This window comes from Natrix helvetica (genome assembly GCF_964273705.1).
Source record: "Natrix helvetica genome assembly, chromosome: 11".
In the NCBI taxonomy this organism is placed as follows: Eukaryota; Metazoa; Chordata; class Lepidosauria; order Squamata; family Natricidae; genus Natrix; species Natrix helvetica.
The window spans coordinates 19,627,690-19,642,268 of NC_138562.1; the positions used below are offsets into that span (position 1 = coordinate 19,627,690).

Here is a 14,579-nt window from a genome sequence, read left to right on the forward strand (position 1 = left end):
ACCACGCTCACCGCCTCCTGCACCTCAAAAATAGTAAGACCTCCCCGAAAATAAGGCCAAGCGCTTATTTCGGGGGTGGGGGTGTCAAAAGAAAATAAGACCCTGTCTTATTTTTGGGGAAACACGATAGAAAAGAAGGACTTTTTTCTTTGGGAGACTAGATTGCCTGATTATCAAAAGAATGGAAAGGCCATTTGTATAAAATTATCCTTTAAAATTGTGTGGAGTTATCTTTTTAGGACAGGTAAAGAGGTTAACCAGCGTCACGGCACAAAGGCAGCAGGAATTCTAAAGACAACGCCGTGCGGAAAAACGCAAAGACAAATACACCCATGGATTAAACCAGCCCTCGACACAGACAGGTTAGATTCCCAGAATGCCTCTGGGGCGGTGATGGCAAACCTTTTCGGCAATGAGTGCCCAAACTGGAACCCAAACATGCCCGCTGGTCTCCGTGCGCACCAGAGCATCGGAAACACGAAGACCAGCTGGTTGTTATGCGCATGGCTGGGTTTTTGGCCATTTTGGGGGCCGTTTTCCAGCCGTTTCCTGGCCCTCCGTCGCCCGCGAAGAGCAGCCGAGCAACCAGGAGAGAAGCTGGCGACAGCGCGCATGGCCACAGGGAGGGCTCTGCGTGCCACAGGTTCGCCATCACAGCTCTGGGGCAAACTGAACATCTGAGCATTGCAGCAGAGCAGTTTTGCTTTGAGAATAGCGGAAGCAACAGCCGCAAGCTTCTTCTAAAACGGCCTATTCCAAAATTCTCAAATCAAAGGATGCTTTTGAGGGGGTGTTTAAGTTAATGAACATAGAAAGCAGGCAAGTAGGCAGATCATTCCAAGAGGACCCACCTTCAGCTACAGCTGGGGCTTCTGCGGAAGAGAAAAGGGAAAGGAGCAGGTCACAGATTTATCACGGCTCTCTTCAAAGAAAGAGAGGAGAGATGGGGGGCCCTCGGTTGCCTTAAACTGCTTAGCGACCGGAGGGAAGTTGATTGTCCTGGCTTTTAAAAGGCATTTGTTATTCCAGAGGGGTTGACTGTGTAAGGCTAAATTCGATTCCATCCAGGGTGCCAAGACCGAAGTCTCGGTCTCAGCATTCCCCAACCCGAGAGAAGAGAATATTTGGAGCTCAAGGGGAAAGATCCTTGGTGCTCTCCGAGCTTGGTTTGCTTGCAGACGTTTCGCGGTGCAGAACCATCAATGCTTGTTTGCAAATCCCACCCCCTTCTAGCGTTGATGATGTTACCTAGTTTGGTAGTGAAATGTCTGCAAGAAAATAAACCGCCTCAGAGAACACCAAGGATCCCACAGTCCTCTTCCTCCTCCTTACAAATCCCACTCCCTTCCAACATCGATGATGTTACCTAGTTGGGTCAGGAAACGTCCTCCAGAAAATAATCAACCTCAGAGAGCATCAGGGACCCCACAATTTCCCAACCTGGCATTCTCAAAACATGGTAATGTCACAATCCTAGAGCATTCCAGATAGACATCCTGAAGTCCTAGGAAACCCACCTGCCTTCCCGCTGGTGTCTGTCACCGACCCGCTCCACGACCACCGTTTCTGCCGCGAATCCAACCGCTGGCTGCGTGCCAACGTTCGATGGACCACTGCTTCGTAATGCACCTATAGATCAAACCGTCTGGGGGATTAGTTTGTGAGAACCTACGGCTGCCCGCGGGGAAGCAGACCGTTATGTCCCCCCTCCCTCCCCCAGGAGCTGATTATTCACCAGCTTTTACAGGACTTTATGTCACTAATTAGAAAGCAAGACCAGCTGAAGACCAGAGACTCCAATTAGCCGTAATCTTGGTGATAAACAGGATTTGCGCTAAGATGCACGGGTTCAGCTGTTAGGGGGCAGGCGGGCTTGACCGATTAGCAAACCCACTTCTGTGCTTTCTGTAGCTCAGTGTTTTTCAAGCTTAGCCAAGATGTTTGGACTTCAACTCCCAGAATTCCCCAGCTGGCCAGGCTGGGAGTTGAAGTCCAAATATCTTAAAATGGCCAAGCCTGAGAAACGCTGGCATCATTTCTCACATTAGTACCGTACGATGGTTCCATATATCAATTTATTCTCCTCACCCTGGCAAGATTATTACTAGGAGGTAAATTTGGGGGGAATTTCACTTCCAAATGCAAACTTGTCTAGAATTTTTTAATGATTCAGAATTGATTCTATTTAAAGGAACGCTAAATTACAAGGCTGGCTCAATAGGGATATGGTGGCTCAGTGGCTAAGACCCCGAGCCTGACGATAAAAGGTGGGCGGTTTGAATCCCTAGCGCCGTGTAACGGAGTGAGCTCCTGTTACTTGTCCCAGCTTCTGCCAACCTAGCAGTTCGAAAGGACGTAAGAAATGCAAGTAGAAAAATAGGGACCACCATTGTTGGGAAGGTAACAGCGTTCCGTGCGCCTTCGGTGTTTAGTCATGCCAGCCACATGACCACGGAGACGTCTTCGGACAGCGCTGGCTCTTGAGCTTTGAAACAGATGAGCACCGCCCCCTAGAGTTGGGAACGACTAGCACACGTGTGAGAGGGGAACCTTTACCTAAATCGCAAGACTCTCAAACAAAAATCTGATATAGTTGGGAAAAAGCATTTGGCTAATTCAGTCACAAATAAGATGAATTTCCACGTTTACAGGACTCCCTTCTGTGACCCTAGTGAAAACAATTCATAGAGAAATTTTCAACCACCAAGTTTTTAGGAAATTCCACTGATTGGCAGAGGAAAGAAAGTACGGTTTGCAACCCTTGATGCAAGTCAAATATGCTAACACACAGGAAATTTCTCAACGGCTGGCAGAGGGCTCCCTCTTTCAAATCTGCTTGCAAATCTTCCTTAGGCCAGGCAAATACAGTATTTTTTGGAGTATAAGACGCACCTTTTTCCCCTCAGAAAAGAGGCTAAAAATCTGGGTGCGCCTTATACACTGAATACAGCATTTTTGGCCTCCCAAAACCCCGCCCCTTCACCAAAATGGCCATGCAGAGCCTTTAGGAGGCTTCCAGAGTGCTCCTGGGGGCAGGGAGGATAGAAATAAGCAACAAACGGGGGGGGGGGGAATTGCTCGTTCCCCCCCTCCTAAAGGGTATTCGTGCCCTTAAAAAAAACAACGGGGCCGTTTTTGCGAAAAACGGGCTATTTTTGTGAGGTCTGCAGAGTGCAAAAACTTTTTTTAAAAATTTGCCTCTTCAAAACCTTGGTGCATCTTATACTCCAAAAAATACGGTAATTGCTCACCCCACTGCATTTTTGTCCTCATGTCAGTGGAAACTTTTAATCACGGAACAATTGAATTCAGGGCAACTGAATGGAAGCGAGTGTTTACTGGCCAGATGCCCTTCCCTGTCGCCAATGCGGAGTTTTGTTTCAGCAGACAAGCTCAAGGCCAGTGCTGACCCTCCCTTAGAAACATCGACATGAAGTTGTACGCTACTTTTTCCTCTTCGATCTTCTGCCTCCTCTTCTGCTCCACCGCAGCCCTCCTCTGCTGCTCTTTCAGCTTCTGCTCCTTCAGCCGTTTCTGCTTCTCTTCTATTTGCTTTTCGTACTGCAGCTTCGCTTTCTTCTCCTTCTCCAGGATCTGGGTTTCTTTGGCAGCTGCAAAAGTCACCAAAGAGAAGAGACAAGTGAAACACTAGGGAACCCAGAAAGGGGGTGGGGTGTGTTATGCTGGCAATTGCAAAAAATCTGAGCTTTATAGAATATAGACAGAGAGACAGAGAGAGAGACAGAGAGAAAGAGAAAGAAAAAGAGAGACAGAGAGAGAGAGAGAGAGAGAGAAAGAGAAAGAAAAAGAAAAAGAGAGAGACAGAGACAGAGAGAAAGAGAAAGAAAAAGAAAAAGAGAGAGGCAGAGAGAGAGACAGACAGCGAGAGAGAGAGACACAGACAGACAGACAGAGAGAATATCACACTGATCAGATTTTGTTATGTTCAACCACTTCCATCTGGGGCCAAGCCTTGCCAGAATCCACCTTATCTGCTTGAGGTCAAGGAAAAACAGAAAAGAGGAAGCAGCAAGCGCCTCATTTTACGCCAAGGATGCATTTGTGCTACAAGCCAAAACCTCAAGTCCTGATAAGTGCCTCTCTTTGCAGAGCGATAGGAAGGAAATAAGCTGTTCTGGGAGGAATGGTGCAGGACTGAAGCAGCAGGAACCCAAAGTGTCTGGATCTGGATCTCACAAATCAATCCTCCTTCAGGGGAGGGGGACTAAACCCTTGGGATATGAGATATTCGGACCTCCGGCAGCCCAGAACACTGTTAAGTGAACCTGGCTTCCCCACTGACTTTGCTTGTCAGAAAGCCGCAAAGGGGGATTTCGTGACCCCAGGACAACTGTGACCGACATAAATGCCAGTCAATTGCCAAGTGTCTGAATTTCGATCACATGTCCACGTATTAAAAACCTTCGCGTGCAGAAGCTTGCCTGGATACAATCATACCATGCTGTTTCTCCCGCTCTTCTCGACGTTCCCGAGCCAGTCTTTGCCGTTCTTCTGACTTCAAGAGAGAACCATCCAGCACTGCAAAAGAGAAAGACAAAAAATCAAGACGTTTAGCACATTGGATGGATTGGGAGGAACACACTGTTGTGGCCTGCCAGCAGAACTGGCAGCCGATTCGGACAGTGAGGAGGTTGGGGAGAAACATGGGCCAGTCCTGGAGTCTGGGGAAGGCTCCGATGAGGGCTCTGTATCGGAGGCAGAGAGGGGGACAGGGCCGTCTGACAGTTATCAGCTGCCTTCGGAGTCAGACATCAGTGAGGCAGATGAACAGCTGGAGCCTGTTCCCAGTGTGCGCATGTGCAGAGTTGCCAGAAGAAGGGAAGAGCTAAAGAACAGGGGTCGACTTGGGAGTGAGGCCACAGGGGGACCATGAATGGCCCCTCTCAAAGGAAATAAAAGAGGAGCGAAAGGGGAGTGGAGTTTGCAGGAGACAGTTCGTTTCATTGGTTCGTAACTCTCCGAGACTCCTTGCCGAGTTTTGCAGATCTTGGCCTGGCAGCTCTCCAAGCCAGATGAGGTCTGTGACTGTAAATCCTCCCTTGAAAGACTTTGCTGGATGGGAATGAGCAGAACTCACAGTCAATTAATAAAAGGGGTTTTATTAGAGTCCTTAAAAGGAGGCACACACCAGTATCACTATTTCCCAGGTGACAAGGGGATGCTTTTGCTGGCCTGGCATTGCAGACTTTCATTCATCTAATTTTTTTTTTTTTTTTTTAAAGATAAGAACGGCACATTTTGAGCAAATATGAGCTGCATGCAAAAAAACAGCCCCCAAGATCAAAATACAGAATGTTGTTGTTAGTTGCAACGTGGTGTCCGACCCATCGCGACCCCATGGGCAACGTTCCTCCAGGCCTTCCTGTCCTCTACCATCCCCTGGAGTCCTTTTAAGCTCACGCAGGCTGCTTCGATGACCCCATCCAGCCACCTCCTTCTCTGCCGTCCCCTTCTTCTTCTTTTGCCCTCCCTCTTTCCCAGCATGTGTCTCTTCTCCAGGGAGTCCTTCCTTCTCATTAGGTGGCCAAAGTACTTGAGTTTCCTCTTCAGGATCCAAAGAGCAGTCAGGGTTGATCTCCTCTAGGACTGACGGGTTGGATGGCCTTGCAGCCCAAGGGACTTGCAGGAGTCTCCTCCAGCACCAGAGTTCAAAGGCCTCCGTTCTTTGGTGCTCAGCCTTCCTGATGGTCCAACTTTCACAGCCAAACCCCACGGACAGTACCGAAAGGCAAAATATAGAATAGTCATATGAAAAACACTGATTTTTTTTTTTTACCTGGTTTTGCTTTTGTGCTTATTGGGGCCTGGGGTGGAACAGTGCTAACAGCACCTTGGTTTCTTCTTTCTTCGGCTAAGGCTTGGGCCGCAGCAACTGTTAAGAAAAATACGACTGGCTGAAACAAATCCATCATACACAAAACCGTTGCTGTTTGGATTACACTACCCAAATCTTAATTTTTGTACAGGAAACTCTCTCCAAATCCAGAGTTTATGGCCAGTAATTCCACCGTCTCTGAATCGTGGCTAGTCTTTCGAATCAATCTTGATCAAAAGCTTAAGACAATCTCATTAACACCTTGGTTTCTTTTAAACAGCAGTTCTGGAAACACCGAATGTATCACAATATATATTCACTACATATATACAACTACCTATCCTTTTTCATTCCTAAGTCACCAGGAAGAAAAGCATACAGTCCTCTTTTGGGGAGTTTGCCACAAATCCCACATTTGTGTTGTATTATATACCCGAGCATTCAGGACTAAAAACCTTGTGTAAGTGGACCACACTCAAAAAAAAAAAAAAAGACCCCCTGTATGAAATTAAGAAGAGCAATGAACTGAGTTCACGCTCCATTTGTTTTTAAGATTCCCATTTCAAATCAAGCGTTCCAACTTCCACTCCCAGTATATAGTCCAAACATAAAACAGCTGTACGACACGGGGAGATTAAATTACAAGTTTCAATCCATTAAAAGAGGTGGCACTAATGGACAAGGGAAATTTGCAAGCAGAGTGGGAAAACCCCTGTTTGAAATTTTGAGGATCCGGGACGCAACACGGAGCAGATAATTGCAGAGGGGTGGCTGTTTTTCCTGAATGTTCACATTTCCCAAGGAACTTGAGAGCTTTAAATCAGGGGTGTCCAACCATGGAAACTTCCATGACCTGTGGACTTCAACTCCCAAAATTCCCCAGCCAGCTATAGCTGGCTGGGGAATTCTGGGAGTTAAAATCCACAGGTCTTAAGTTCCCAAGGCTGGACAGCATTGTTTTAAGTGAATTCCCTTTCCAGATCTGGCTTTGTCCAGAGGAGGAAATTCATTAAACTTCTGTTCAAACAAAGAGAGGGGAAGCAAAGCAGCTTGTATTTTCATACCAAGTTCCTTTGTGGAGGCAAGAGAGAATGCAAAGGTACCCACCAAGACAATACGGCTTGTTTCAAGAGACGAAAATAAGCCCAACGAAAATAAATCTTGCTCACAAAACTTCCTTCCAAGTCTGCAAAGAGTTCGCATTATTTCGGGTTCACAATATCGAACACGTCTATTCATGTTAAGTTTTTAAACAAAAGGTTCACGATGCGTATCCAATAAAAAGAGTCTTGCGAAGTGCCCGATAAGCCACTCAGGGTCATTTCATGTGTTTTGATTGTACAAAGTTTACAAAGCGCCAGTACTGAAATGCCAAGTCTCAACCCTCTGAACTTAAAGAGAGATCACACGCCAACCTTTAAGTTTCAATTCGTAACATGAACTGCAAAGATTTGCTGGAACCTCATTGGGTGATTTGGGGCTGGCCATTCTGGGTCCAACCTACAGCCACAATATTGTGAATAAGGGGAGGGAGTGCTAAGGGTACTAATCAAATAAATATCTCTTTGCTAAATGTGCCCAGATGCTCCGGTTACACCAAGGACAAAGCCACAGGGACGCTGTGTGTGAAAACAAGGATTTTTATTCCTTAGTTGTGTTCCTGAGATGCAATATTCTCTTCCTGTTTTCGGGCTCCCACCTTCCTTCTCCCCATCCTCTCACTTTGTTTTACTTCCCTGGGCTCAGGGTGTGGAAGTGGGTTGCTTTCCTCTCACCTCACTTGTGATCGTTTTTCTGAAAACCTTTTTCTGAAGTGATGTTTGTTCTCCGGCGCCCAGGCACACCACTGCTGAATGTGCCTGGCTCCAACCCAACTCAAAAAACCCTGTGACAACAGAGCCCAGCACTGCATATCACAACCGACACCAGTCCGCTCGGCAGCCGCAACTCCATCGCTCCCAAGAGACACTCAATAATGCTTCTATTATGTAGGATGCATTTTAACCTCTGATCCTCTTGTTTCTTGATAAGCTGGTTTCCTCTTATGTCTCTGCTCAGGCAATATAACGTTACAGCTCAAACCGTAATGGCGGTTTCATTTTTTCTGCTGCTTCTTTAAGAATGATGAATAGAATAGAACAGAAGAGTTGAAAAGGACCCTGGAGGTCTTCTAGTCCAACCCCCTGCTTAGGCAAGAAACCCTACACCATTTCAGACAAATGGTTGTCCGGTCTCTTCTTAAAAACGTCCAGTGTTGGAGCATCCACAACTTCTGGAGGCAAGTTGTTCCACTGGTAAATTATTCTAACTTGTCAGGAAGTTTCTCCTCAGTTCTAGGTTGCTTCTCTCCTTGATTAGTTTCCACCCATTGCTTCTTGTTCTATCCTCAGGTGCTTTGGAGAGTAGCTTGATTCCCTCTTCTTCTTTGTGGGATATTGGAAGAATGCAATCATGTCTCCCCTAGTCCTTCTTTTCATTAAACTAGACATGTCCAGTTCCCGCAACCGTTCTTCCTATGTTTTAGCCTCCAGTCCCCTAATCATCCTGGATGCTCTTCTCTGCACTCTTTCTAGTCTCCACATCTTTTTTACATCGTGGCAACCAAAACTGGATGCCGTATTCCAAGTGTGGCTTTACCAAGGCACTATAAAGAAATAGGAATGAAATGAAATATCTATACTGAGACATACTTATAGGCCAATGTGACATGGATGAGTCTTCTGTCTGACAAGAGGATCCAACTGGAAGCTTATTCACAATTAAACAGGGGCTGTTTATTCAGGAAAGATAAAATAATTGTTCTTGGTTAGCTGCAGCGTACAACTGGAATTAGCTCCCCTTAGGCGTCTAAGCATCTTCTAGAATCTTTTGCACTTTGCTTGCAAAGTTAAGAAATTTGAGCAATGGAATAAGCACGGCACCTCCTTCAATTTCCATCCTGCAGGAATAGGCAGTAACTGGGATAAGAATCAACATTATTTCACCAATTCACTTTGTGAGTATTCATGAAATGACAAAAGACCCCAGGATAACCAAGCCCGCACACAGTTTAGCCGAAGGTTTCATGGAAATAATATCACCCCCCCCCCCCCAATTTCTCACAGGAGATTGCAAAAAGTTAAAGGCCCTTTTTCCAATTTGTCTCCAAGTCTTCCCGGTCTTGGAAAGGAAGGGCTGGACTCGATTTAAATCTGAAGGCAGGAATAAAACCACAATGGAGGCACAACCATCTGCTCTCAAGACTGAGCTCCCCATTTGGGAGATGGGAATAAACCCTGACACCTTAATTCAATTAGGGGTAAGAAGGCCAAGTCCAAGTTCACTGCACAATGAACAAGTATTACAGCAAAATTCATAAGCTGATCAGAAGGCAGAAGGGTAGCCTTAAGGAAAAAGTCTGCCCCCCACACCTTAGCATCTTTTCCCAAAGGGTCAGCTAAGAGTTACAGTGGGGAGGAGTGGGAGAGAGAAAGGGGAAGAAGAGAAGGGAGGGAAGGAGAAAAGCGGAGGGAAGAAGAGGTAGGGTGATTATAAATCAATATGGGTCTATGGGACGGCAGGAAAGCAATCTTGATTATATTTTTAATTTTAGGAGGAATAAATTGTTATAAATGTCAAAAGATAACACATCTTAATAATAGTTATGAGATTGTATATTTGTGAATGTATGTATGAGAAATAAAAAAACTTTTTTTTTAAAAAAAGGATGAGGCCCTCTCCTGTACAGGTAGTCCTCCGACTTACAACCACAATTGGGCCCCAAATTTCGGTGGCTAAGTGAGGCATTTAAGAGTTCTGCCCCATTCTACGACCTTTTTGCCATGGTTGTTAAGTGAATCAGTGCAATTGATAAGTTAGCAACACCGTGGTTACGCGAATCTGGCTTCCCCCATCGATTTTGCTCAACGGAAGGTTGCAAAAGGGGATCGTGTGACCCCGGGACACAGCGACGGTCGTAAGTAGGAACCAGATGCCAATAATTTTCAAGCCATGATCACGGGGAGGCTGGGAACATTTTAAGTGTGATAGACAGGTCGTAAGTCCCTTTTTTCAGTGAACAGTCACTAAACCAGGGGTGTCCAAACTTGAGAACTTTAAGACTTGTGGACTTCAACTCCCATGCTGGCTGGGGAATTCTGGGAGTTGAAGTCCACAAGTCTTAAAGTTCCCAAGTTTGGACACCCCTGCACTAAACGAACTGTTGTTAAGTCGAGGATTACCTGTGCTTAGGTGGAAAGGTACAGGGCTTTGCACCACTCGATTTGAAAGCGAAACAATGCTTCAGGGTATGGATACCTGCCTGCCACTCTCTCAAAGCCACACCTTTCCTGGAAGGGCTCATCACTCTTCCACGCTGCCCTGGGATTGCTAGAAGCCATGTTTTTTTTTTAAAAAAGAACTAGAATAGGTGTGACGTTTGTAACTCCACCTGTTCTGAAGCACCTTTCCCTTCCTTAGGTGCCAAGTATTGCCCAACCCAAATCATCCCAGTCTTGGCGATCAGAAAGTACTGACAGACTTATTCTTTTTGTAGGTTCCTTTTCAAGACATCGACATTTGGCGAAATACACGTCCTGGCCACAGCCGAAGCGAAGCTTCAGAAGACGGCTAGATATTTTCTGATCAAAAAATATATGGCATATGGATATATATGGATTATGCCCCGCAGCTGAAGTGAGACAATGCCTCACAGGGTTAAAGACACTTGCAAACTAAGACCGAGCCTCCAGGGAATCAGGGCTGCAGCAAGAAAAGGAATTATTCAGCAACTCTTCCCCTTCCGCATTAATTGATAAGCAAAGAGGAATTCTGCTTTAATCAGGCAGGAATTAAACTGTACCCAAATGCTGCAATTTCTAAACAAACCTAAACAACCAGAAATCCAGAAGATAGGGGAGAGGAATGGGAGTATATACCTTTTCATCTATCTATCTATCTATCTATCTGTCTGTCTGTCTGTCGTCTGTCTATCTATCATCATCTATCATCATCTATCATCTATCTATCTCTCATCTTTCTCTTTCACTTATATCTATCTATCTATCTATCATCTATCTATCTATCTATCTATCCATCTATCTATCATCTATCTATCTATCTATCTATCCATCCATCATCGTTCTCTTTCACTTATATCTATCTACCTACCTACCTACCTACCATCTCTCTCTCTCATCTATCTGTCCATTCATCCATCCATCCATCATCTATCTATCATCTATCTATCTATCTATCTATCTATCTATCTATCATCATCTATCTATCAATCATCTATCTATCTACCATCTATCTATTATCATCTATCTATCTATCATCTATATCTATCTATCTATCTATCTATCTATCTATCTATCTATCATCTATCTATCATCTTTCTCTTTCACATCTATCATCTATCTATCATCTATCTATCTATCTATCTATCTATCTATCTATCTATCTATCTATCTATCTATCTATCATCTATCTATTTATCTATCATCTATCTATCTATCTATCTATCTATCTATCTATCTATCTATCTATCTATCTATCTATCTATCATCTATCTATCATCTATCATCTATCAATCTATCTATCTATCTATCTATCTATCTATCTATCTATCTATCTATCTATCTATCATCATCATCTATCTATCTTTTCTGACTGCAGCAGAGAAAGAAGAGTGGATGCAAACAGATTTCCAGATGCTTTTTTAAAGCCAAGGATATTTGGGGGAGGGGTCGGAGTGGAAGGATTAAGCCGCAAGACCTCCAGATCTCCTCTGGAACTCCTCAAAACGCCAAGGTTCCTTTTGTCCGCAAAATAAAGAGAAGGAAAGTGGAGAGATGGATGGAGGAAGGCCAGGCGGAAGAGGAGGCCCTTCAAGCAAAAAAAAAAAAAGGGAACCTCCAGCATTTTGTATGGGGGGGGGGGGGAAGAGAGCTGAGAAATGAGGTTGGGAAAGAGGAAGGAGGGAGGGGATGAATGACTAATGGGTTGGGGAGGTGGAAGGGATGAAGGGGGGGAGAGCCCTGGTTGCCTGGGATGATAAAGGGGGGGGGCAATTAGGTTAAATGAATATAAGGGGTGGGGGCGTTTGCAGGGGTGGAAAAGGCAGAAAGAAGGGAGAAAATGGGTGGGATGAAAAGGGAGGTGTCAAACGAAGGTTTTGGGGACTTGGGGACTCCCCTCCCCACGAGCCCTCTCCAAAACCAACTTCCCAGACATGTCTTACTACAAGCCCCATCAGGCACTCCAAAAATTCATTATATCCCACCCCTCACCCCCGTTCCTATTCCAGAGAGACCCCTCCCCAGGCCTTGCGGAGGCATCTGCCCATAGCCATCCAGACTCACCCTCCCCCACCCAAGCAGGGCTCAATGACATTACACCCCTCCCGCCCGCCACATGGGGTGCTAATAGGATGATGGGTCCTTTAGTCCAGCTGCTTGGACTCCAGAAAGACCCATAACCCCACCCCATCCTATCCCAGATAAAGCCCCCCCCCAGGCCTTGTGGAGGCATCTGCCCCCCGCCCCCCCAAAGAACCCAGGTTGAATTACATACACCTCACCCCCATGGGGGCTAACAGGATGATGGGCTCTGTAATCCAGCCACTTGGGACTCTAGAAAGACCCATAACCCCCTCCCCATCCCAGATGGACCACCACCTCCTCCGCCTGGCCAGGCCTCGTGGAGACATCTGCTCACAGCTCCTCCCAAGAAGCCGGGCTCAATTACACCCCCACCCCCGAGGATGATGGGTAATGTAGTCCAGCCACTTGGGACCCCCCCAAAAAGACCCATCATCCCCCATCCTATCCCAAACAGAGCCCCTCCCCCAGGCCTTGTGGAGGCATCTGCCCACAGCCAGCCCGCCCACCCCATAAGCCAGGGTGAATTACACCCCCTCCCCCGCGGATGATGGGTCTTGTAGTCAAGGCCACAGCAGAGGAAACCAGATTGGTCCCGGGGGGGGTAATTGGGGGAGGGGGAGGCTGAAGGGATGCGAAGGGGGGAGGGGAACCCCCAATTAGGAAGGGGCGAGGAGAGTTTTAGGGGATAAAATTGGGGGGGGGTCTGAAGGGGGGGCGGGGGGTCTCACCCATCTGCTCCCGCAGCCCCTTCAGGGTCGAGGGAGGCGGCGTGGGGACCCCGGGAGGCGCCCCTCCGCCGTTCCCCTCCGCCATCTTCGCCCCCGAGAGGCGGACCGGAGCCTCCTTCGCTCCACACGCCGGCAGAGCCTCCGCCTCCTCCTTCGCCGCCGCCGCCGCCGCCTCAGGCCGGTGGCGCGGAACTGCCGAAGGGACGCGGGGACGGCGGCGGGCTCGACGGCGCAGGCGCGGCACAAGGCCACGCCCCGGAGCCCTTTCGCTGGGGGGGGGAGCGGAGGAGGAGGAGAGCGCACGCGCCCACCCGCCGCTCGGTCGTTCGGGGAACTTCGCCTCAGGCCAGGCGGGGAACGAGTCCTGCGGGTGGCCGAAGCGGTGACGCGCGTGCGCGTAGCGGCTCGCTTAAGTTGCCCTTCCATTGCCCTGGTTCGATTCCCGCTTTCTCCATGAACTTCATCCTTTGTCTTCTTTAAGGATATTTTATTAAGGATAATAAAGGATATTGTATTGTATTGTATTGTATTGTATTGTATTGTATTGTATTGTATGTTATGTTATGTTATGTTATGTTATGTTATGTTATGTTATGTTATGTTATGATATAAAAGCTTATATTATTAAATCTTAAGAATAAGGTTATGTTATACTTGTTGTGACCCCTCTTTTCATCTTGGTTTATCAGCTAAGCCACTTGGCTGCATTCCTACAAATCAACCCCCAATGACAGTTGATGGTTTATAAAACACAATAGATGGATGCTTCCTAAGCCTTAAGCCACAATGGCTTCCCTTACTGACTTTGCTTATTGAAGGTGGTTTGGATAGGTAGCAAACAGGTAATTATGTGATCCTGGTAAGTTGCAACCATCCTAAATGCCTGCCAGTTGGTCAAGTGCCCGAAAATTGGTGATGTGAATGTAGCAATGGTCATAAGTGTGAGGACTGGTCCTAGATCACTTTTTTCTGTACTGTTGCAACTTTGGTCACCAAGTCAATTGAACTGAACTGAAGAAGCTTCTTGGATGACAAGCAAAATGCTTCCAAAGCAAAAACAAACAAACAAACAAGTTCCAGTTGCATTTTGGAAGAACATACCTTTGTGACAACCATGACCTGGATGATTGAGAAGTTCTAAATGAATAGTAAAGTAATGGATTATCTGTATTTATGTTTTATTTAATAGATTTTTTTTAAAGTCCCACTTTTATCCTTTATAAATAACTCAAGGTGGCAAACATAGCTAATCCTCCTCCCTCCCTCTGGTTTCCCCATCATAATAATCCTGCGAGGTAGGTAGGTTTGGGTGGGTGGGGGGAGAGATAGAGACAGAGAGAGACAGACAGAGAAAGACTAAGAAAGAGAGAGAGAGAAAGAGATGGAGAGAAAGAAAGACACACCCAGGGAGAGAAAGACACACACAGATACAGACACACAGAGAGAGACACGCAGAGAGAGAGAGAGAAAGTGAGAAAGAGGGAGAGAAAGAGAGAAAGGCATAGAGAGAAAAAGAGTGACACACAGAAAGAGACAGAGACAGTGACAGAGAGAGAGAGAGAAGGGGGTGGGGAGAGACAGAAATTGGAACTGGCCCAAAGAAAATCGGCATTAAGATTCCCGTCCCTTCTGGCTCCCTCCATTTGGGCATCT

At 46.5% G+C, this 14,579-nt stretch overlaps 1 protein-coding gene across 3 annotated transcripts in view; it reads right to left on the reverse strand.

Moving 5' to 3' along the window:
• Positions 1 to 13,255, reverse strand: part of MAP7D3 (MAP7 domain containing 3) — a 31,969-nt gene extending 18,714 nt beyond the window's left edge. Inside the window, exons 1-6 of one of the 3 annotated variants that reach the window (XM_081963897.1) lie at positions 12,927 to 13,255; positions 5,798 to 5,893; positions 4,459 to 4,539; positions 3,448 to 3,611; positions 1,518 to 1,629; positions 852 to 872 (exon numbers count right to left, since the gene is read on the reverse strand). In XM_081963897.1, the coding sequence (XP_081820023.1) occupies positions 852 to 872; positions 1,518 to 1,629; positions 3,448 to 3,611; positions 4,459 to 4,539; positions 5,798 to 5,893; positions 12,927 to 13,011 (559 nt within the window). In that variant the 5' untranslated portion in view covers positions 13,012 to 13,255. The remainder of the gene's footprint in view (positions 1 to 851; positions 873 to 1,517; positions 1,630 to 3,447; positions 3,612 to 4,458; positions 4,540 to 5,797; positions 5,894 to 12,926) is intronic. The other 2 variants (XM_081963895.1, XM_081963896.1) reach the window with 2 other exon arrangements.
• Positions 13,256 to 14,579: the final 1,324 nt, after the last annotated feature.